This window comes from Parasteatoda tepidariorum, chromosome 3 (assembly GCF_982258835.1).
Source record: "Parasteatoda tepidariorum strain Cologne lab strain chromosome 3, Ptep-v5.0, whole genome shotgun sequence".
NCBI classification, from domain to species: Eukaryota; Metazoa; Arthropoda; class Arachnida; order Araneae; family Theridiidae; genus Parasteatoda; species Parasteatoda tepidariorum.
In genome coordinates this window covers 80518277-80543424 of record NC_141757.1, presented here as the reverse complement: position 1 = coordinate 80543424, position 25148 = coordinate 80518277, and the positions used below count along the sequence as shown (strand labels likewise).

The following is a 25148-nucleotide window of genomic DNA, read 5'->3' as shown; positions in this document are numbered from 1 at the left end:
TTTTTATGATGAATTGCGATGTAAAAAGCGTAAGTATTTTATGTGAGAGAGATAAACATGACTGTAAAAGTTTTTACCGCCATGAAGGGTTCGTGAATTTGTCTTTGGACGCCATTTTAAATGCATTGTGATTCAATCGGAAGCTATAGTAAAATATTTTAAGATTAATGTATGAAAAATTGTTAATTTTTAGAAGATTAAAATTTTTTACAAGCTTCTTTAAAATATTGAATATAAAGATGAAGTATATTTTTATAAGAATAAGATTCCAATTAATATTTTTGTTTCTTAGCATGAAAAAGAATAGACTAGGGACAATGAAATAGAGATGTGAAATTTGTACACATTAAGATTATTCACATCCAGTTGATACTTTAATATCAGCTTGTATAATTATTGATGTTTTTAAATGTTTTCCTAATAAATGTAGGGAAAAGTTTACATCACATGTCAACAATTTCCAGTGAATTTTGATTGATTTTGTACAAAATTTAAGCCCTCATGGAACCAAAATCGGGGGAACTATCTCATATTAAATCTTTATTCATTCTGCATTCAATAATTTTCAAAATTAACTATGACTTTCAAATTTATTCAAATTCGATTTTTTAAATTGCCTTTAAGAATCTTTGTTGAACAACCTTAATATTAAATTCAAAGTTAAAAAAGTACAGTGTAAGTTGATCACTTGGTAGACAAGCATTTGATGATCCATTTGTACAAGTGGTCAACTTATTAAGCGGAAACTTAATTGTTATTCTCAGTTTGGTACTTGATCATTAAAATCAACTTTGACAGGTGATCAGCATACACAAGTAGTCACCTTTGAATAGGTTTCTCTGTATTTTTAATCATTTTAAAACACTTAAATTTAGGGAAATGCTCATTTTCGTCTCTTAATTTTGGTTCCATGAAGATTTTTTTTTAAATGTTATGCATTTCGAGAAGTATCCATCAAACAAAACTGTTTGCTGGTTTTGTATGAGTACATCCAAGAGTTCATGATCTGGCCATAAAAGTATTGAAGTCTTTTCATCCTTGTCTCTGAAAATATTACAAATTGCTTGGTATTTCCCAACACTGGTAAATAGGTGCTTAGTGCAAAGTAACGGCAGTTCGTGCTTCCGTGAGCATTCTATTATATATCTGAGACGTCATATTGGGCGTAACGGTAGTAACTAACCTAATCAGAATAGAAGGGAAAGATTATTCAGTGACAATTTTTATGCAAATGATTCGTAAATTTTGGTAAAGAATATTGTTATGTACAAAGTGAGAATGTAAGATATACAGAGGTTTAACCATTTAAAGTGATGATTACCAATCATAGTCGGTTGAAGCCTGAAGAATCTCAAATGCTTAACTATCTAAAACTAAGTCTAGCTGATCTTAATTGGTTAAACCTCGAAGTTACATTATATAAGCTGAAAAAGCAATAGGTGATGTATAAATCTTGATAGTTATCGTGCCACGAGCTTTGTACGATGTTAAGATTCACTATGGATGATTGACGGAATGTAAACAATAACAAGCTTCCTAAAACATGAAGAGATTTAGAAAACTTCCGATGTATCCTTCCGCTTATGTTATGCTTACGAGGCGATGTGTGAATATACTTAATATTCTAAGAAGTTTTATTACTGTAATTTACGCTTAATTTTAACATTGATAAATTTTTTTGTAATTTATAAATTCTAAGAGGTGGTGAGCCTAATACAAATTTAAGATAATATCACGACAAAAGTAAAGTGTAAATTTTGCCATGTTTTGAGTGTTATCTCTTGTTTGGCTGTATTAGCGTAAAACATTGATGTTTATTGTTATTTTTCAGATAACATTTAAACATGGTTGCAGAGTCTTCCGGGTTGATTTGTTGTTTGTTTCGTTTAAATTGAAAGAACGTGTTAAGAAAAGACGTTATTAATGTAAACGCTAGAAGTACAACAATACTGGATGGCACTCTTTATGTTTTTTTTATTTTTTTATTTTAAGAGCATTTGCCCGAATAATAATTTCCATAGTAGAGATTGGATTCGGGTCCTAACCGACTGGAATCAGTCATGTTCCCACTTAAAGAATAGATTGTTCTCTATACTTTCTTTATCCGTCACACTTATATACATTATTAGTAAAAGCTTTCAATTTACCTGCTCGTCTGCAGTAGGTTCGAGGGGTATTGCACCACCTCCAGTCTCTTCCTGTCAAGAGAAGTTGTCTTTGGTGGTAACACTGCTGAATCCTGTGAGGGGCATGAAGGGGAGACCGTTCTCTGGAGGTTGCCTATCGTCATTGTCATGTTTGGGAATTATAGGTTTAGTTGAACCTCCGCACATAATCGCGAAACGCAGCTCTCTGCAGAACATGACGCACAGTGGTTCCTGCAATAAATTCAAGGATTGCCAGAAATTAATTTCGGTTACACCAAGTCTTTTGAATAATTTTGGGGTACAAATGAAAAAGATTTAATTTCTGCAATAATTTTAATTACTACTTTAAATGAGTTTAATTATTTTTGCAAATAAGAAATGCCCATAAAGATTACCCTTTCTTCACTATCTACTTTTCTTGACTTCCAGATAAATTCGACGATCGCCACGACGCAGGCTATTATAAGCCCTGCGCCCAGCACCACGAACACTCCACCTACATTGGCGAGGCTTAAGGCGCTGGCCGACCCTGCCGTGTTAGCTTCGTCTTTACTGCATTTACCGCCACCCAATTTCTGCTTCCACCAACGATCTTTAAGAACATGCAAAGTTCCTCTTTCTTGCAACTTCAAAATGGCGCTAGACAGCGGATTTCGGTATGGCGACCCTATGAGATTGACAGAAAAAAAGAGCAAAGCAAATTTTAAAAAAGTACTAATAATTTTAACTGTACTTTAAACTATATACATTGAGCGACCATTTTGTTTGACCACCTCTTTCATATGGCTCACCTTATTTCTTTAATACAGTCTTGGATTTATTGGCATAGACTCTACGAGATGTTGTTATTCGTAGCACTTTCCAATCGTGCGGAACTAGATGACTTCTTTTTTTCAACTTTCTCCCACAAATGCTCACTGAGATTGAGATTGAGATCTCAGTGAGCATTGTCTCTTAATTGACTGTGAGGACCAACGTAATAGAATAAAATCTCCGTCATGTTCCTCAAAGTAATACTTTACAATATAATAGCATTACAGCAGCACGCGTTATTCTATTGAAAGTATACCCCGACATTGAGACAAATCTGCAGCATTACAGGATATACTTATTCAACAACGATGTTTATATATTTCCATAAAAGTGTTCAGTGGTCATAATAAAGTGGCCACTCAGTATATGTATACTGGTCGACAAAATTAAGAGATGGAAGACATTTCCCCAAATATCTCAGAAAATACTGAATATAAGTAAATGAAATTTGGTATGGATATAGCTTATTTCATGATAATAAAGTATGCAAAACAAAAATGTACGTGCCATTCACTGGCAAGACCTATTGCCAATAAATCCAATGTAGTCTGAACTTAAGGATAAAAGATGACAATAAAAGTGAGGCTTGTACAGTGTGTGTTGCCTCTAGTATGGTGTATGGTCACCCCTGACAGACAGACAGCATGCACAACGAGTATGCATGCTGTTAATAAGGGAGTGCAGGAGGACTTGTGGAAGACCCTCCCATTCTTCATCCAGAGCAATTTTTAACTCCAGAATGGTTCTGAGGGGAGGTTGGCGCGGGCAATAGTTCTCCCAAGAGCATCCCATGCATGTTAAATAGGATTCAGGTCAGGGGATTTGACTGGTTCATCCATTCATTGAATATCCTCGCTTTCCAGATACTCATCAACCATGAGAGCCCTATGTGGTCGCGCATTGTCGTCCATAAAAATGAACTCAAGGTCAACAGCGCTCCTGAAAAGACGCACATAGGGCTCTAAGACCTCCTACCTGTACCTCTGGGCATTCACGGAACCATTGCCAAACACATGGAGCGGTGTGCGGGTATCTTGCATGATTCTTGCCCAAACCATGAGTCCTCCACCAGCATAATGGTCCCTTTCGATAATGTTGCTGGGATGGTATCGGGTTCCAGGTTCCCTCCATATCAATAACCGTCTAGAAATAGCGTCATAGTGTCATAGAAATGTGCGTCATGGAAGAATATTGCGTCATAGAAATGTGCGTCATGGAAGAATATTGCGTCATAGAAATGTGCGAAAATGCTTTCCATCTGGTAATTTTGTCCACCAGTGTAGATGGTTTTTTTTCCTTAAACGATTACATATTCATAATTTTTGTAACTTAAAATTTCACGCAGGTAATATACTGATATCATGAAAATGCTCAAAGGATTCCCTTAGACAGTAAGTTTGCGCATTTACAAAAAATTAGAAGAAAATAAAAACGAGAATTTCTGTAATTTGTTTATTTAGAACTATTGCATTTCAAAATATAGTGATTGATTTTAAATAATTGAATGTTGAATCATTAGATATTTCAGAATTGTTGCAGCCTGTCCTTAATTGACATGAGCCAGAATTCTTTTAAAAAATTATTATATACAGTTAATACTTTTGTGACTGAAATTGGTTTCGGATTGTTCACCATTTCCTTACTTTATTGAATACAAATTCGTGTGAAAAAAGGTATATTTATTCAAAGAAAGTGCGTTTTGGGGGTCTGTTTCCGCAACTTTATTATTTATATTATTATTAATCACTAATTAGTTACTATATTGGAGAATTCTCTTAGAACCATTAAAATTTGCATTTAGTTTGTGAAAATCCAATCTTTAGAGCAAAAATTATTTAGCGTGATATCTTTTTTTAAATTTTATTTTGAGCACTGTACTCCTTTGCTATCATTACCTTAAATTCACAATCAGATAGTCATGAACATTTCTAAGTATTTATCAATTATTACAATCAAGCAAGAGCGGTTAGTGTACAATGCATGTATTTTGAAGCAGAGAAGGTTACAATTTGATTTTGTTATTTTCAACAAGCAATTCTTTGCCATTCAAGTGCAGTTTTGGCTTCCTCAGAACTGCCAGAAACTTATTACTCGACATAATAATTAAAACATTATAAAAGAGAGAACTGCTTATTATTATTTTGATTTATTAGTTGAATTTTAATCCCTAAAGAGCCTTCTAACCCTAGTATTCTCCGATTAGTACATAAAAATTTTCAATGATAAGTTGCATCGGAATATCATAAAATACACTAATTGTGTCATTTTGGCGCTGCTTATCTTAAACTTTTTATCGCTTGGTCAGAGAATACACCTGTTAAATGCTGTTTAAAATATAGTTTCATTTGAAACCATAAGTACATCTAGATTTTTTTTTTTTTTTTTGCAATCACAGCATTTTGAATATTTTGTGTTAACATGCATGTGCTGTGGTTCAATTAGTATCTAAGTTTACAGGTAGTTTTACATACAATAGTTTCTGTTTTAAAAAGAAGGTTTCTTCGATGTCGAAACACAGAACGAAAAAGAAAAACATAGAAATACCTAACAAAATTACAATAAGAAAAACACGAGTTGACCAATAGAATATAGGATCATCTTTCTTTCCATCTGTGTTTCAACACTGAAGTAGGCTCTTCACTATCGCACTAACTATAGTATATACATTTATAAGGCTTTTTGTGCTTTTTTCATATTATTTAGCTTTATTTAATACCTAAGTGATTCAAAGTTAGCCCTTACTTTACATGTGTACTAAGTATCTATTGTCTTAATTCAATACTATACGGCCATTTTTAAAAGCAAGCTCACCAGATGGCGTCGCGACACCGTAGCCTTTGTTATCTAGCAAGCTTCCAATTTGAGTCAACTCGCACTCCCTTTCGACGATGTATTCTATGGAGGTGGACTCCATGAGGAAGGCGTAATTCTCCTTCTTGACTCGCTCTACGCCTTTGCTGTTGGATTCGACGAAGACGCTCGGGCGAGCACTCTGCATGAAAGCCCACATCCGCTTGAAAGTAGGGATCGTCGATTCCTGAAAACAAGAGCATGGTTTTGGTTGGGTGCCTGCCAATGTTGATAGAATCCTGCCCATAGAGATCTTACCTTGAAAAAAAATTGTGTAGCACCAGAATCCACGCAGCCATATTGAATATGAGATTGTTTAGCGAGATCTTCTACCCCTTCGATTGGAGACACCAATCTTTCGACCGTCAAGAAAGCTGCGAGATTAGCCGTATAGGAAGAGACCATGATGAGTGTAAAGAACCACCAGATACAGGCCACAACTCTTGTTGATAAGGCCCTAAGGAAATAAAATATTATACAATATACAGGGTGACCTATAAGACCTGAGACACCAGTAAAAAAGTGCTTACTTACTTAGGTGTAAGTTCGCAACCTTGTTGCATGAGGCAGCCCACAGTAAACCAAAGCGTGTTAAGCAGCGTGAACTGATTTTGGAGGACGTCAGGATTAGGATTGCATGGATGAGGATTCGTCCATTCATAAGGACTAAATCTAGCTATGATGAAAAGAAAGAGGCTCACTCCCAGAAAAGCTGTGGCCATGTACACCCAAACCTCTAGTGAGAGAGGAGAGAGAAAAGAGAACAGCTTGGGTACTTTTTTGGTTGGTTTTCTGAACAGGATGCTAATGCCGAGGTTCATAAATGGCATAGTGAAGTCAACAACTTGTTCCCTTTGGAAGGTGAGTGTCAAATCTCCAATGGCGATGTCGGCTCTCTGTGCAACAGAAAAATGAATTAATAGATGTTCAATCATATCCTCTCTAACATAATATAGAACCGACAAAGCAAATTTACGGATTCTGAAAGCTTTATTCCAGTATCTACACTTGTTGTTAATTAACATTAAAGTTTGTGTCACATGATCTAATATGGAGCCGTTTAAGTATTACGTACGAATATTTTCGGCAATTTGGGACTCCCCGTCACCCCAGTCAGTAAAAATAAGCAATTCACAAACTCCCTGTCACGCTTATGTAAGCAAGTTGCAACTCCCCACCCCCCGATTTTTGCTTTAACTTTGACTTTTACAGTAGTAATCTAGTTTTAGGATTAAATTTAAGTAAAAATATGTAAGTTTGCATTAAACAAATTTTATGTTTTAATTTATTTTATAAAATTTTGATCAGGATATTCTTTTAGAATTTTATGTGTTCGAAACCCTGGACTTCTGAAACTCTTCGAATTAATTTTTTTCTCATCTTTTCTTTCCCCGAATTCAACTTTTATTCCACTTTGGAAATTTTCTCACGTGTACATTTTTGTTATGTTTCTAATTTGTTTTTGAAGAAAATTTTAAAAATAAGGAGATTTTAATGTCTCAAGTAGGTATTACTAGGGAGGGTAGGAAGGGTGTCTGTTCCAGCTTCTCACTGGAAGCGCATCGCTAGAGATAAAATCATTGCGGACTGGAATGCAGAATTTCTTGCTTCGCCTCGGTCGCTCTGGACGAAAAGGTTCTTTCCATCCATTTTTCACCGTTTGCAATGTAAATTCTTTGCAACTAATTTTAAATTGACCCAAATTTTTACAAACCATGGAAATTTTGAAAGATATTTATTTCGTTTCCATCTGCAGACCAGTGGAATTTGTGCTTGCGGTGATGCTGATGAAGATGCTGAACATATTCTTCTTCACTGTAGTCTCCATGCGAGTGCCCGAATGAATTTAAAGACTGATTTGAGACGTCTTTCAATTTGTTGGCCACCTGTCTTATTAGAACTGGTCAAAAGTATTGAAAGTCTTGCGGCCTTGCGGAATTTTGTTTTTAGTGTAAATTTGTAAATTTTTCTCCTTTTGTTTTTTACTTACAACTGTAAGCCTCATGCTATACTTTGTGGTGCATGAGGAGTTTTAAGTCGTTTAAATTAAAAAAAAAAAAGTAGGTATTACTAATACCCTTCCTTTTCACTTGTCAGCAAAAATAATCAATTACAAACTACCGTTAGATGCTTATGAAATATTTGAATAGCCCTTATTCTGTGAAAGTATAGTACTTCCACAACAGTTAGTTGTTGACTAAGGAGGTCATAGTGATTAAAGCTTAGCTATTTCAAGACCGACAACATAATGGTAATGCGATCAGCATTACGCATCGGTTGTCTTTTCTTGACAAGCTGGTACCCACTGATCTGAAGCTCAGTGAACTTCAAGCTACTACCGGGGGTGTAACCTCGGTTCAATGCCTTAACTTCTGTGTCATCGCGGATTATAGTCAGTTATATATTTTTAAGCGATTTATAAGATATTATAATCATTGCAGGATCTTATAATTAAATGCATAAATTAAATATACTTAATTTCTAGAATGCACCCTTGATGTAACATAACCTAATAAATTAATTTTGTGAGTTAGTTTGTCATGCATTTCTTTTTTAAAAAAAATTGTTTTTATTATCTAAAAATAAGTTGAATTTGTTCGAAGTTAGTAACATACCCCATCGATCAGTTCTTTGATCATTCCATTCCAATCGCCTTGATCGTTCCTTTCACCATACTTGTTGTCATCAGCAATCCTCAATTGGTACCGGAAGCCAAGGATGTTGGATATTTCTCTTAAAAGATCTATGCAGTATCCTTCGTATTTGTCATTTCCTTCAAGTTCTTCGTGATTGTCTTTCAACATTGCATACGGTGCATTCTACAAGAAGTGCACTAAATCATTTAGTGATAGACTAATTATCTGAACTAAATGTATGATGTACTATACCAAAATTGTGCAAAATATATACAAAATATATACTAGATGTACTAAATATATGATGTACTAAAATAATTTAGTACATTATACAGGGTTATTCATAATTCCCTCCGCCTGTAAACGTCATTTTTCTTCACTACAACTGGCTTCAGTGGTACATGTTACTGCCATCTACCGGCAACTGCTTAAATTAAAACTTAAATACTTTCGGAATAATTTCATATGCTCTTTTTTGCCATATTCGTCTTCGTTTTTTTTTTTTTTTTTTACTATAACGCTACGAAACCCCTGTGGGAATTAGGAATAATCCTGTATTTGGTTATATCGAAATTTTTTTTTTCCATATTGAAAATGACTCTGCAATAAATTGCAAACTGTTATTGAGCTCTATGCAAGCAATTTTAGTAGACATAATCGTAGCATAAGCGAGCTCTTTCAAATCCGAATTTGGATAGAATCATTTTAATGCAAAATTTGATAAAGTTATGTTTCAGATATTAAAAACATGTTAACAATATAGATACTGCAACGGAGCAATGGGATACCTGTAAGTGACGTAGTGCGAGTATCTCGATCCTGATTGGTTGTTGAAACGTGGCATTTGTTTCGTTAGCAACTGTTTTTTCCGTTATATTTCGAGTGAGCCAAACTCGTCTATTATCAATTCTCTTAAGTGACATATTCTATATTCTTACACAAAGATTTTAATTCTTTCATTATATATTTCTTACTTAGCTCAAAGACAGGCACGGAGTCATGTAGAACATAAACAAACTAATTATTTATCGAAGTTTGTACAAAACAAAAATGTATCGCGTTTGTAATAAAATAAATAAACAAATAATAAATTCAAGCTAAGTAAAAGACGTAGGCGAATTAGATTTCAACGAATTCGAGTTGCGAAACTGCTATGTATTTAATTAATTTTAAGTTAATTAACATTCTAACTTATGTGGAGGAACTTAGCTCAATTTCAACACGCCATCTTGTTTGTAACTATCAGCTGGCGCTGAGGTAATAGGTCTCGTGACCCGAGATCTTCTTCTTAAAGTGCAAGTACCCAATTGTAAGTGACGTCATCGTAGGTAAATCGTTGCATTTGACAATTTAGAAACCAATCAGGTTAGACATACATGCAAGACTTCCCTTACAGGTATCCTTATGATTAAATCTTGTTTAAATCACGTGGTTAGGCATAATCACTTTACTTCTAGAGTTGCAAGTAACTTATTGGTATCCCTATTATTATTTTTTTAATTTAAAAAACAATTTAAATTTGGCAATGAAATTGTGCTTGACATTTTTTAAAAAGTTTTTTATTTTTTCTTTGTTCAAATTATGAGTACTTAGATTTATTAAATAATATGACACACTTTTCGTTGTAAATTTATTTTAAAAAAGCTTAGCTTATAACTAAATGCTTATTTTAACGTTCCTTTTATAAACACCATCATGGAAATATACTTAAGCATAGCGAACAATATAGCCAGCACAGCAAATAGAAATTAGCACCATATTTGTTGTAAAAATTTAACAGCGTATAACTTTGAAACTATTTCGAAATCGAAGAAAAAAAACTATTAATTATTTTCTATTTATTGAATCCATCTACATCGAAAATTTTAGCTCGATTGCAAGTGTTTCCTTTGCGCAGTGGCTGCATTCAAAATTCCATTGTTAAACCCAAAATTATATCAAGTGTTGTAAAATATATATGACACTGGTAAAACAAAATATAATTATTTAACCCTTTATTTCAACAATAAATAATACTACTTTCAAAAAAGGATATATTTACTATTAGAGAAACTTACTATCAGGGTAGTTGCTATGAGAGTTTTATTCTTGAGAGATTGAATTACTTCTTGCTCTACTCTGGAATAGTTTGTTGTCATATTCAAACCTGAATGGGCACTCCACTCACCTGCCTGTAGAAGAAAAAAACAGAAATTAAAAATTCTAAAATCTTCATCAACGTTTTTTAAGCCTACTCGAAACTTGCAGAATTTCCATTTTTCGTTTGCTTCTTTTATATCTTTTTTCTTTCGTTTCATATTGCACTAGTTTTACAGTAATCGTAAATAAGCAGTCCATAATCGTTGTGTTTATGCAAACTATTATAAAGAGTGATAGAAGAATTTTTCAGGGCTACTCTTTGTTCATAAAATGGAAGGAAAATACATCGTTTGAATAATATACTTTTATCGTTTATAATATCGTTTGAAAAATATAAACTGCTGTTTGTAGAAAATGCAACACCATGAAAGAATCATCAGAATCAAATGAAATTTAATGCAGAAACGACTTGTACTGATACAAATAAATGATGAAATTTTCAAAACAAAAGAAACAAATTAAGCGTCCGAAATCAGTATTTGGTGCAGCCACCACGCGCTGCAATAAGTGCTGCTATACGACGTGGCATGGAGTCAAACAGATGTTGAATATCTGCTTGAGGAAGAGAATTCCATATCGCTTGTATGCGCAACCAAAGTTCGTCTTTGGAAACTGCAGAACGCGGATCACGAGTGAGACACCGACCAACCATATCCCACACGTGCTCAATAGGCGACATATCCGGCGAATAAGCAGGCCAAGGAAGAAGTTGCATGCGTTGTGCTGAACAGAAGTCTCTAACAGTCCGCGCAACATGTGGGCGTGCATTATCCTGCTGAAAGATAGCTCCAGGGATGCCTTGAAGGAAAGGAACGACTTCGGGCTGTAGCACTTCACGGACGTATCTGTTGCTATTGAGATTACCCTCAATTCGTATCAAATTGGATCGTCCATGATACGAAATCGCACCCCAGACCATAACTCCGGGTGTTCGACCACTATGTCGTTCAATAATACACTCAGGAAGGCAGCGTTGACCGGCATAACGTCTAACACGAACACGGCCATCATGGGTCCACAAATTGAAGCGTGATTCATCTGAAAAGACAACTTGGTGCCAATCAGCTCGCCAGTCTCTGTGCTCAAGAGCCCACTGCCGACGCAGCCGTCGATGATCCGCCGTGAGGGGAATCCTGTATAATGGCACCCTTGCACGCAATCCACGGCGCAGCAGACGACGACGAATTGACGAAGCCGACAATTGTACACCTGTAGCAGTAGACCAATGTGCTGCCAGCTGCCTGGAGGAAGCTGTGCGATCATTCACCGCCATGCGGAGCAGGTGTCGATCATCGCGCTCTGACGTCACCTTCTGTCGTCCAGTGCCTGTTTTTCGAGTTGTTCGGTGCTCGTCGGTCCACTGCTTCCAAACTCGCATCACTGTGGAACTGTTCCGCTGCATACGAGCTGCTATTGCGCGATAGGAAAATCCTCCTTCTCGAAGGCCGATTATCCTCCCTCGTTCAAACTCCGTAAGTTGCTTGAATTTCTTATTCTTCCGTCGTGGAGGCATACTCAGGTCTCACTAAACGTTTGCCACTAACAAATAATCATAGACTATTTTCAACGTCCCGCTACAGCACTTTATTTATACGCTTTCAGCGTCAATTCAGAGGGCGCTGCGCGCGCCACGCACGCGCGATGGCTCTGAAACTTTATTAATTTGCATAATATCCTATAATTGACATTTGCTGCGAATTTCATTTGATTCTGATGATTCCTTCATGGTGTTGCATTTTCTACAAACAGCAGTTTACTTTTAATTCAGTTGATAAACATTAACTTCATATTGTATTCTAAGTATTATTATTATTTTTTTAATGGCGGGCATTTGGGGGTTTGTCCCATTGGCCACAGAAAATGCCAGAACTGCTACTCTCTTCTCGTTACCCAGTGGGCACCTGTGGCGAAGCCACGGCGGCGGAGCAGCGTCGCCCACGTCCCACAACCACAAACCCGTTTAAAGAGCGGGTCACATTCACACACGAAGGAGAAAGGACATAGAACACAGAGAAAGAAACATCCATGCCCTGAGCAGGATTCGAACTCGCGGCCGATGGCTCCGCAGTCAGACACACTAACCACTCGGCCACCTGGTCGGCTTCTAAGTATTACATTTCTTTTGATTTTTTTAAAAAACTTCTATTATTTTTAATATTTTGAAACTTAAATTTTAAAATATTACTTATATTGAGATTATTAATACGAAAAGAACTTTTTTAATTTTTCGTCTGCAGTTAATATTTTTATTTTAAAAAACCTTATTTATGTATTCAAGTGACGTAATTTTTATCGTTTGCGTTCCATACTTAATAATAATAATTTTAGCATACAGTGTTCCATATTCACAAAATCTGCGAAAGACAGAGTTAAGAACGATGAAAGGAAAACAAAAAATGCATATAGGGCAAGTAAAACTAATTTTATGAAAATTTGTCGATTTATTGGAATTTTTCACATTATATTAAATAAAAAAATAGTCATATAAAAAGAAAAGAAGTAAGAGTGAGAAGTCTACTATGTTATCTTGATGGATCGGAATGAAGGTATGCCGTTCGTCTATTCTAATTTGATAAAAAATGTCTGCTAAGAGCATTAAACTTAAACATATATATATAAATATTCATCATAAATTTTTTAGAGATTTTTATTAATAGCTTCGTCACAAATAAATGCACTACTATTATTATTTGTTAGCTCTGATATTTTATGAGTTCACATAATGTGAATCTGTTGAACATAATACTTTATGGGTACATAATTCGACATGCATAATTTTTGATATTTTCACAATTTCTAAGAACGCAAGAATCAATTCTGGTTTCTCTCTCTGTCTAATTTAGGTTTTATTGTTAGCATTTCTAATTCGTTTCTACTATAACCAGCACAATTTATTAAGAATTCTATTCTCACTTGAAAAAATAAAATTTTATATTGCTGAAACAATATAATTAATAGAGGTTCACTTACTTCTCGCAGTCCATCGTATGTCAATTCCAAAACTTTTAGCCGAAAATCAGATCGAAATCCATGATGGTCAAATTTAATGTCGCCAGTTAATCCTTTAACGTTAATCTGCATAAAAAAAGAAAGAAAATCAATAATTTATAGTCCATGCTGTTATTATTTTCTTTATAAATACTTTGAACTATATATTTGTCACCAATCTATCAACTCAGACTCGTCCAATAATTTTATAACAGCTTAAAGTACACTCTTCTCACATTTTAACACAGTGGCAATATTTTGAGTTACAATTGTAGCCATAGACGTTGACTGAGCCGCCAATATTTTTTATAACAGTTCATAACAGATCATTTTATAACAGTCTCTTCCAACACTTAAAGTTTAAATTTACAACTTTTAAAAAAAGTTTCCCTTTAAAAAAATACATACATGTAAATACAATATTTTATAAAGACTTGTCATGGAATATTGGGTATTATATATAGCCTGTTTTAATTGTTTTAAAAAGTTATAAAGTACTAAATTTTCTCAATATTTCATGATCATTATAAAAACGTCAATAAAATCGCTGTATTACCATTCTCATGTAGTTTATTAGTGATATCCCGTGTGGCCATGGTTCTTCAGTGTCACATGACAAGGATTTTATGTGTATCTTTTGACCTCTGTCCAGATCAGTCAAGGCCCGAGCAAACAAATGAGTAGCGTCATAGAGGAGAGCTGCCTCTGTCTAAATGAAAATGCATACAATATGTATTTTTGAGTCATACCAACTTCAAGTCAAAACAATTATTAACGAATGTATTGTTGTTGTAATGAGGACTTTATATGCCTGGAATTATCTTTGGGTAAACGAGTCTTATAAATTAATGTAAAGAAATTTTTGAATCACACAGAACGAATCCATCCATCCAGAACGAAATATGAAAATCGTAAAAATAATCTTATCAAACATTTAAAGGGTCTTTCGACAACTAAACAATTTGGTATCATATCTTACAGATTGTAGCTCGCTTTAATTTATCAATTATAAAATGGTATGATTATTATGAGAAAGTAATTTCTTTTGGGCTTGATTTTAAAATCTTTCATTATTATTAACACTTACGACTTAACATATTTTAGGTAAGTCTCTTATCTAGACGGTTCTGCACTTAAAAATTGTATTTTAACCTGCAGTCTTCTCTGCACAGCATAACCGGTTTTTCCATGTTATTAGATTAGGAAATGGTGTATTGGGGAAAAACATTCTTCCAATTTCGCCCATTTGCTAAATCGCCAGTAGGTAAAACTACGAAAATCACCTTGCTTTACGTAGGTCTAAGTATTAGGTCAAATATATTCAGGGTGTAACGTTTTTATTTAGCTCAATTGCACGGTTATAAATAATAAATTGACTTATTACTTTCTACTAGTCTCAATGTCACCCTTCAACATTAGAGCTGAATGGATAAGTGACATTTTAATAAACTTAAGTAAATTTTTTTTTAAATTTAAACTTTGCTCTTATTCACGTGTGAGGAAATAGAGATTAGGCTTCGACTTTACTACTTGCCTGCAAGCTTCAAAATGGGCGAAATTTATAAATCTCAAATACTCATTTGAACTTTTTGCGTCTAAGCGTTCGCGCTATTGTCATTTCAATACACCACATCACCATTTTAATAATGGCTTTTTGAAATAGTCAACGACTATCTGCTGTCGAATGCACTTTTAAAATTCTTCGCTATTCTGAAAACACTCAAAGATAGACGTTCATGGATAAAGACAGACTTCATCCACCGAAATTGACTTGAATGAAAAATCAATGTTGTACAGTTAAATAAGATCCCCCCCCCCCCCAGAAATTAAATTTTTTTCAAAAATGCCAACGCCATTCAAAAAATACTTCCACTCTAAGCTCCTGGTATGCTTTCAATTACTTTAAGTCTCATAGTAATATTCAGATTTGTGCGTTTTTAAGGTTATTTCTTAATTTTTAAATGAGTTGATTGTATTGAAAAAATGGAATACACACTGACCGTCAAGGTAGGTTCCCTCCCAGTTGCTTTGAATACTGGGTTTCTCCATGTTTCTAACACGTCGGCGTAAGCTGGACTTTCTTCATCGACCAGCTTATACCCCGTGATATTAGTGCCTCCGTATTGGAAGTCCTCCAAATCAAGAGTGTGGAGGTCCTATCACAGAGAAAGAACATAGTATAATAATTGACGTATACAAAAAAATATGAAATTAACCTTTTTATACGGATAAATTATAAATATCGATATGAACTACACATCGAACCATATTAATTTATAGATACATATCTATGTCATGACTGCGTGCTCTGGCAAGAAAATAATGTAAGCATGCGAGTGAAAAGACAAAACAGGTGTTATTTTATATTCATATTATTATGGAGAGCAAGAATCCGAATCATACTGAAAATGACACGAAATCGTCTTTTACGTTTGGGATTTGAAAGGGAAAATCTTACAAGTAATCCCCATCACATTTCACACGGGATAATCCAATGATTATAATAGGCTAATGTTTTATCAGAAATTTCTCTAGCGAGTTCATGCTTTTTTAAGGGAAAAATTATAATTATTGCATTCTTTACTCTGAAATGCCGTATATGAACTGATAACTATGAGAACGGGTTTCGATTTTAATAATTAATTAAGAAAGAGAATTTAAAGATGTGTTAAAGCTCTTTATGTTACATATATGTAGTCCTTATTTAAATAGCAGTTAGCACCGCTTTTGTTTACTCTAAGAAAGGAAGTTAAAAAGTCGAATGAGTGTATCGAATTTTCTAACTTACCTAATTTATGATACCCTTTGTTTAGCAACTGAACTGCACTGGAAATGTACTAGTTTTAAAATACAATAGAAATTACTTGTATGAATATGATAGTGAAATAACTTCTTTATTTTGATCAGTAAAATTTGACCATTATCCATTTATAAGTTGCTCTGTTAACGATCGATCTTGATATACATGTTTAGATTCTTTGTCATGAGTTAAATCTTAAAAAGCTGAAAGCTATATATACTTTAAGCGATGCTAATCAGTATATGATTATCCAGAGACGTAACGTAAATGCGTATAATACTTCAGTGACTACGTCAAAAAGCTACCAAAAGAGATTTTCTAGAAATCTTGAAATAAATGAAATCTTGAAAAAACAGGTGATTAATAAGGAAATCAAATTCAACGTAAAAATATATTCATAGCATTTTCTTATTTAGAAAAAGTACTGACAAATAATAAAGCAATATTAATTTTAAATAATTATTTCACACAAATATAAATAGTAATTAAATTTTTACCAAAGAGGTAATGAAGTAGTTATGGTACTCTGACATCATGTCTACTTGTTGAGCCTATGGAAAGAGAAAAAGAATGTGCTAATTATAGTATTATTTCGAATTTTAAATTTATGGAAGATTTTCATTAAAGTACAGTTTATTTGTAATTTTGGAATGTAAATTTCACGTTGATTTGCTTTCGATACCGCTCTATATAGTTCAAGCTCTCATGCGTTTTAAGATTAGAATGTCATTGAAGGGAGAGAAAAAGAAGGATATGTTTAGAAAAAAAGACATTTGAAAAATATATATAAACACACAAGGGGGCTAACCCCCCTGTCAGCTAACGCTCACCAACCCCGATGATTGCTTCGCAATAATTGCCGTTTCTTGGCATAAAACAGTTGAAATTATTAAATTAAAAATGCATGTACTAAAAAGAACTCTTGTTCAACCACTTCCCACGTCCAAATACAGGGTTATTCATAATTCCCTCCGGAGTTTCGAAGCGTTATAGTAAAAAAACGAAGACGAATATGGCAAAAAAGAACATATGAAATTATTCCGAAAGCATTCAAGTTTTAATTTAAGCAGTTGCCATTAGATGGCAGTAACATGTACCACTGAAGCCAGTTGTAGTAAAGAAAAATGGCATTTACAGGCGGAGGGAATTATGAATAACTCTGTATTTCCTTTATGCTACTATTACGACCTATTAGTAAACATAAATAATTTTTCCAATTAATCAATCTTTGAAATAACATTGAAAATTAAAAGTATATTGTTATAACAAATTTTATAAGATCAGACACCGATTTAAATAATTTTATCTTAAAATGTAACGCAGAATTACGTTATTCTAATAATAATAATAATAAAAACAATCCTCGCAAACTTAATTTAGAAAACAAACAAAATCAAAAACATAATAACAGGTTACCTTTAGGGATGCAAAAATATTTATAGGGAAACAATGCATTTATTATTTATATCAATTTTATGCTAATGACAACCAAGCCAATATTAAAATTAATGTGGGAAAACTTGATTCTACTATTTCAGTCAATAAAAATGCTCCAACAATAATACAAAACTTTGTCAGACTATTATGTTTTTATGTTACATAAAGATATAATAAATTTTGTTGAAATTGGAGATGGTTTAGTAGAGATTGTTTTGAACATTGATTTATTTAACGCTGCTGTAATTTAACATCTTCTAGATAGGGAAACTGAAAAAAAGGATAGGTAAATATTAATTTCTAACAATCATCAGGATTGCTAAAATGATAAATAATTTCAAAAATATGCTTACTTTAAAAAAAAAAAAAGCGCATAATAATAAAGAGAAATGTCAAACGTACTAACATGTTTCAGAACTGTTTGAACGCTTTTAGTAGGGACATCGATTACAATGTTTTTTATGCCAGCTCTTCCCAATTCTTTGAGCAGTTTTCGATATTCTTGATGAGGAAGGAATTGTCGAACAACAACTTGTCTTTGCCTTATGAAAGGATCTTTTAATAGTTCCTGAAGACGTATCAAAGCTGAAAAGAGAATTAATTATAAAACTTACATCTTTAATGAAAGACGATGCATGTTGCATATACATGATTAAATAAATTAAAATTGTTAAGCGCATATTTTAATGCATTTGAAGTATATCTTTGTTACATAAAAACATAATAGTAAACATTATTGAAAAATATTAATCTTTCTGAAAATTTTGTATCATGTAATATTTATCCTTAAAAAACGGAAATCATTCTTTTTTTTTACACTTAATATATCAATTTTGCCAAATAGATATTACGTGTCTATGTTATACATCAGCTGTTCGGTTTTTGTAGTGTGCTAAATATGGAATTGTACTAAAAGCAATGCAGATGAGTGTGTTAGTTGCATAAATATACCACTGCAATAAAAATGTAGACTTGGTGTGGAGAAAGTAGTTACACGGATATTTTATTTATGGAAATAACAATTAGTTACAAAGCAATTATTTAGCTTTATTTTTTGACCTTTTTAAAATGGGTGTATGAATTTTAAACATGTACGGTGCCTTACCTTTTTCGAGAAATAGCATAGATACGTATATTAAACGATACTAAAGTTATGGCTTGAGAGGTGCGTTAGGAAGTAGTACAGCACATAATGGATCATTGCAATGAGTATTCTATCTTATCTCACGACAGAATGCAAATAATTTTGATTTGTGATTGTAGTTCATTTACATCGCACTAGAGCTGAACAATGGGCTATTGGCGACGGTCTGGGAAACATCCCTGAGGATGATCCGAAGACATGCCATCACAATTTTGATCCTCTGCAGAGGGTATGGCACCCCCGCTTCGGTAGCCCGACAACCTACCCGCGAAGTCAAGCACTTTACGGTAGAACAGTTTAACGAGTACCAATACCGCACACCCTCGGTCCCTACGCGGCTAGTTGCACTATAATTTCATTACGAAGTTATCTATTTGTTTTAATATAACTACCATCACTCTCTTCATAGACGATTGCAAATTTCCTCCATTCCTTTGACTTGACAAAATCCAGATAGGCTTTTCCAAGAGCTGTTGGATGAGGAAAAAGGTTGATGGAATGGTTATCTCTTTTGGTGCGGTAATCCCAACGGGTCTCAATATGTGGTACTTCTAAAACGTCGCAGGTTGACTGCACTGCTGCACTGCCCTCGTTTGACTGAGGACCAAACATAGCGGCCATCCCTTCGCTTAACAGATCACATACTGAAAATAAAAAAGTGACAGTATTAGAATTGCAACCCATTACTCTGTTATAAGGTGACCAGCTTTCTAAACCATGCTTTGAGGACAAATACGCGAAGCGTCCTCAAAAAATATCCGAAGACACTCGTATATTTATGGGAAATATTAATTTGTGTGTGCAACAAAGCTTTCTTTTATTTAAAATTGAAAGCTAATATCAGATGGCAAGCCATCTACATCAAGCTTGGTTTCATTACTAAGTAATTTTGATATAGATTACTGCATTTGTTATAGATACTGCATTTGTTTAACGCTTGTAAAATGAAGAAGTTTATAATAATTAGCTTATTTCTTAATGAATTTATTTTCAAATCAGCGTGTCTATTCCGTAGTAAGACAAATTATCTTGCTTAATGAAACATGCACATTTCTGATTTTTTTTTTATATTTCACTGCATATAAAAAGCGATAAGATGTTTACGGGCAATTTGAGGAGAAATGTTTGCATTTGATGAAGTTTTTTGTCCCCAAAGAGTTTTAAAGTTTTTGGGGACAACTATAGGTAGTTCGTGGACTGTCTCGAAAATTTGAGGACATTTGGTCACCTTATTACCTACATCAAAAAATAAACTTTAGAAAAAATATGGCGGTTTGATTAGATTGAAACCTTATTGGGTATGTTTCGTTACCTTTTCGGGCAGCTTGGAAGCTATCGTGTCGTTCTACTTTTTCTAATTGAGGTGTAAGTCGGGATTGGGGCAAAAGTCTAGGATCTGTGTTGACTCTCTCCACGGAGTACTTGAATGCTGTTTCCAACATTTCATCTCCTGTTTCGAACATTCCCCCTGAAAAAGAGAATGTAGCATTCAGTCTTAAACGGCTGCCACGTAAGTTAGTAAGTTGAAGGCGAAAATAGTCATTTTGAAAACAAATCTCTTGATCATTTTGTGTGTCACCTGGACAGATAGGCATGAAAAAAGGATAAAGTGAAATACGTTAATAAATACATTAGAAGGAAACTCCACTGTTATAGTTTCAAAAAGTTCGGTTTTCAATTTTACATAATTTGACAGAATACACAGGATTGGAATTCTCATAAAGTATATATAAGCTTATATATAAGTTTATATATTTTAGCTTATATATTTTAGCTTATATATTTTAGCTTATATATTTTAGCTTATATATTTTAGCTTATATATTTTAGCTTATATATTTTAGCTTATATATATGCTGAAACTCGTGGGAATAGAACTCGAGAATAACTTAAAGAATAGAAACTCATAGAATGAAATAGGCTTTCAGTTTCGGTAAACTATAAACGATTATTTCTCAAAAGCAAATGGGTTAGCAAATTTTCAAGCAATTTGTTTGAAAATTTAACAACTTGTATAATGCGCAAAAGAAGACTACCCCGACTAACTTTTGATCTAATAATTGGATCTTCAAGTTCTAGGACTCAAGTCTAATGGTTAGAGGGGGTGACTTCAAATATGCTAATTAATTTCTGCAGACGATATTTAAAGTAACGAAATCAGACACAAAAACCTTTCTCTGAATAAACATACCTTTTTTGACAAATTTCTGTACTAATTAATTGGCATATATTTGAAATCAAGATCGAACCATTAAGATTGAGTCCTGACGAACGTGACGATCATTAGATCAAAAGTTATTCAGAGTGGTCCGTTATTTACTTTACGCACTGTACATTATTATAGTATTTAGTTTCCGTTGAATTTATAATGCGTTTCTAATAACATAACAACTCTGACATTCATAAAAATCAGAGTTAACCAATTATTTAATTAAAAGCAATAAACCTTATCAGAATCCTTGCGTGCAACAAAAACTATATTAATAAACATGTATGTTATTAGAATTTATAAGCTAATTAATCAAAATATAAGAAGAGTATGCAAGTGTGATGGACATCGCTTAAAAAATGATATTTCAAGTCATCCCTATTCATTCGATGCAATCTTTTTAATTTCCATCAGTTTCGCGTTGTGCTTTTTGAAAAATGGCCTTACATGTGTATACTGTCTAATTATATAAAAAATAAGAACAAAGTTTAGGAAAATTTCAAAATGGTTTTTCCTTTTAAATTAAATTATGCATTTATTAATTCAAAAAAGAAATCTATCTTAAGTTATTTTATATAGGAGTGCAGTACTGGTGAAATTATTATAATAGTTTGATTTTTCTTCCTCAATAACTTCAAGTTTGCTATGACATTAACTGGGAAATTGTACTTTTAGAAGTCATTAATTATTTTTAAATTGTTCATATTGAAGGAATTCTTGTAATTTTAGAACAGAATCAGAATGTTTGCATCACAATTTTATAACGGTGTCTGTACAATATAAAATTTAGTGAAAAAAAAAATTTAGTTGTGTAGATAATGTACTAATTGAGATTTATTAAGTCCTGTAATTTTTATTCTGTTAAAAAAATTAAAAAAAAGAATTTTTCCTTGCTTTAATTTTCTGCATAAATTTAAAAGGAGGTCTGTTTTTAAATAAAGCTTTATTGAATCAATGTCTTGTCAAATTGAAGCTCTAATGAAGACTGTATAGTGGATCCAACAAAGCACAAAAATGAGCATATAAAACAGAAATGTTAATAAAACACATTAAAAAAAATAGTGAGTCCTTGTTCTTGCCTTGTATCATTAAATTATTGAAAAAAATTATTCTAATAGTTTGGCCAGTACTTTAATTTAGTTTCATTGCATTAAAGTTTTATGTTTAATATCAGTTAAACAATTATTACCATTTTTAACCAAAAATTTATAATGAATGTACAATATTATAAAACTTGACGAAAGCCCTTATTTTACGAAATTTATTGAGGAAGGACTTATTATTGTGGTAATGTTTTTTATTTTTTATTTGGTGCATTTCCACTTGAAACTTAACTAAATTTAGGGTAGTTCAGGCTAAAATGTTTGTTGGTTTGTCACGTTTCAGACAGTTGGTCTTGAAATTATGATAACTGGCTTGTAAGCACGTATAATTTTCACTAAAAACATTTTACTAATAAAAGTAAAAATAAAAATAAAGTTCAAGTAAAAATAACGTTTTCTTTATTAAATAAATATTTCTTCTTTTATGAAACACAAAATTCAATTAAACGCGCTTCTCTGATTATTCTTAATAATCGATGCTTGTTATTACAAAAATATTTAATTAGCCCATGTTAGGAAAAACATCAGTGTAGAGAATGTCAGGCAAGTCTATACCAGGTAATTGCATTTAACTTTAAAAAAACATCAACGCTAAGAAAACCAGGAAATTACGCTTAATCTGAAAATATGCAGGGAATAACGAACAGTTGCGTGCACTCCCATAATCTTTAAAAAAAATTAAAAAAACATCATTGTAGTAAACAGCGAGTAACTATATATGCTTCATCTTAAAGAAAAAAAAGATGCTAGCGAAAACAATAACTACCCAGCACCCTATACACAGATGTTTTCCTGATCTATCCTTTATCCTTTGTACGAAAAAAGAAACAGAACTTCAAAAAAATTATTCCAACAACTAGCGAAAAAAATGAAAATATTCTAATGGTATATTGTATTTGGGATATAATCATATTCTGAAATTTAATTTAAAGCCTAACTAGTTTGCATCGCCAAACATGAAATCACCTGCTCAAACTGTAATACTAAGAAAATAATCTATTCTATGACATAGACCACAAAAAAGAACTGTTCCATGCGATGTAATTGAATAAAATTATTGGATATTTAAGGAACCGAATTTGTATCAATTTTGCATTCCTTAATTGTTGAAATGTTTTCTAAGGAAATTATTAGGATCTGTTTCAGTTTGTAGTAGGGACCTTCTGCAAAGTAATATATATTTCGAGTGGCAGTTTTAACTTTAATGTAAACAATATACAACATAATAATACATTAAACGATAGTCACAATAAAATTTTTGATCAAGTTAAACTATGTCAGTATTTACAATTTATGATAAATATAAGGATAGGAAAAAATTATAACGATTTTTTATATATATAAATACGACTTACCCACTTTGATTGACTCGGGTAAAGCTTCAACTTTATACCATAGAAATAACAGTAGAACATGAAACTGCCAAATTTTGTTAACTTTTAACAACTCCATGTTGAGTTAGATCAACGTATTAAACGTCTGATATATTTTCATTTGGAACTACGTTTAATAATAGCATATTCCATTTGGGTGTATTACAAATAGCATAATGTATCACACTTTTTTTCTTATTCTATAAAGTTCATTTGCGAATATTTTTTTTCTTCTCAAAAACTGAATTCAAGCAAGCAATAAACAACCATAACCATTTGACTTTCACGAAATGTTTAATTAGTCGCAACCTCCAGGAGCTAACCCTAATCGTATTAACAGTTTAGAACTGGAAATCGGACTGCTAATTTAATCAGAAAACTACATCGTCAATTAACACCTTCTTTAAATCATTAGCACTTGTTGGAATTAATGACTTCGATGTGCACAGATTTTGTTTCAGATAGCAAGACAATATATGCGGCAAAAGCTATGCTGGCGATCCTGCCAATCACAGTCAAGTCTCTGGATTCAAATTAACCAATTAGGAGGAGAGCCTGTCATCGTAAATGCCAATAAATACAAAAGAAAGCTTAGGATGCTTTTATAATACGAGTTAAGCACCGAGATTTGAAGGAATTCATTTAGAAATTCCAGGACGAATATAAGATAGACCAAAAGGACGCAGCTATCGATTGCATCCAAAGACTCCTCTTCATCCTTCGGTTGCCATAGCAGCAGCGATGGGTACCATCCGACACTAGGATCCAGGAGAAAAGATCTCAAATGGAGTCTAAGCGTTAGTTTCTTTTGGCTAGATTCTTAAACGGGACACCCGGAACTTTGGCTTTATATAATAAATAAATCGATTCTACTATTTAAACAAACAATTGTATTTTTGTTGGAGGAAAGTTTCAAGCGACATTTTATTGGGTTTCGGGAATATTAGCTTTAGCAAATACAACAATTTCAGGAAGCTGGTTACGAAACATATCATCTACCAAAAACTGTCGATTTAAATAAAATTGAATGGGGAAAAAACACAGCTGACTATAAAAAATTTTAAACCAACATTTTACACTATTTTAGAATATTACTCGAAGTTTGTGATTTAATTGTTTGAATTCGCAATTACTTTGATGGTAATATTTTTAATATTTGCTGTTCGATAGATATTTGTAGAAAAAAGAAAACTTTTTGTCCGTTTATCCAACTTTTAAGTTTACGATTAAATATTTTTTTTGTTGTCAAAATAAGCTGTAAAGTACAGATAAAACATACACCAGCCTTCAAAAGTTAATTACTAATAAAAGTTAATTACTAATTAAAGTTTATATTCATATGGATATGTGAATACAAGTTTTCGGTATGACTCAATTTTCCTTATAACAAAATTTTTAAGACATTCGAAATTTTTTTCTGCGTTATTGAGCAGAAAATTACAAAAGAACACGATCTTATAAGTTTATGTAGCGAAAGATAATTTACAAAGAATTAATATAGCTATTTTA

At 33.0% G+C, this 25148-nt stretch overlaps 1 protein-coding gene across 1 annotated transcript; it reads right to left on the bottom strand.

The window, feature by feature from the left end:
• Positions 1-323: 323 nt before the first annotated feature.
• On the bottom strand, positions 324-24365 carry LOC107450883 (glutamate receptor ionotropic, kainate 2). The gene is made up of 16 exons (XM_016066810.4): positions 23622-24365; positions 20267-20422; positions 19347-19598; positions 18217-18395; positions 16871-16924; positions 15574-15729; positions 14130-14282; positions 13556-13660; positions 10504-10617; positions 8426-8629; positions 6345-6706; positions 6069-6267; positions 5772-5997; positions 2543-2814; positions 2148-2378; positions 324-1183 (listed from the first exon to the last, which is right to left on the bottom strand). Exons 1-15 carry the CDS (start codon positions 23716-23718, stop codon positions 2202-2204), a joined length of 2706 nt encoding a protein of 901 aa, XP_015922296.2. The 5' UTR covers positions 23719-24365; the 3' UTR covers positions 324-1183; positions 2148-2201.
• Between the last annotated feature and the right edge of the window lie 783 nt (positions 24366-25148).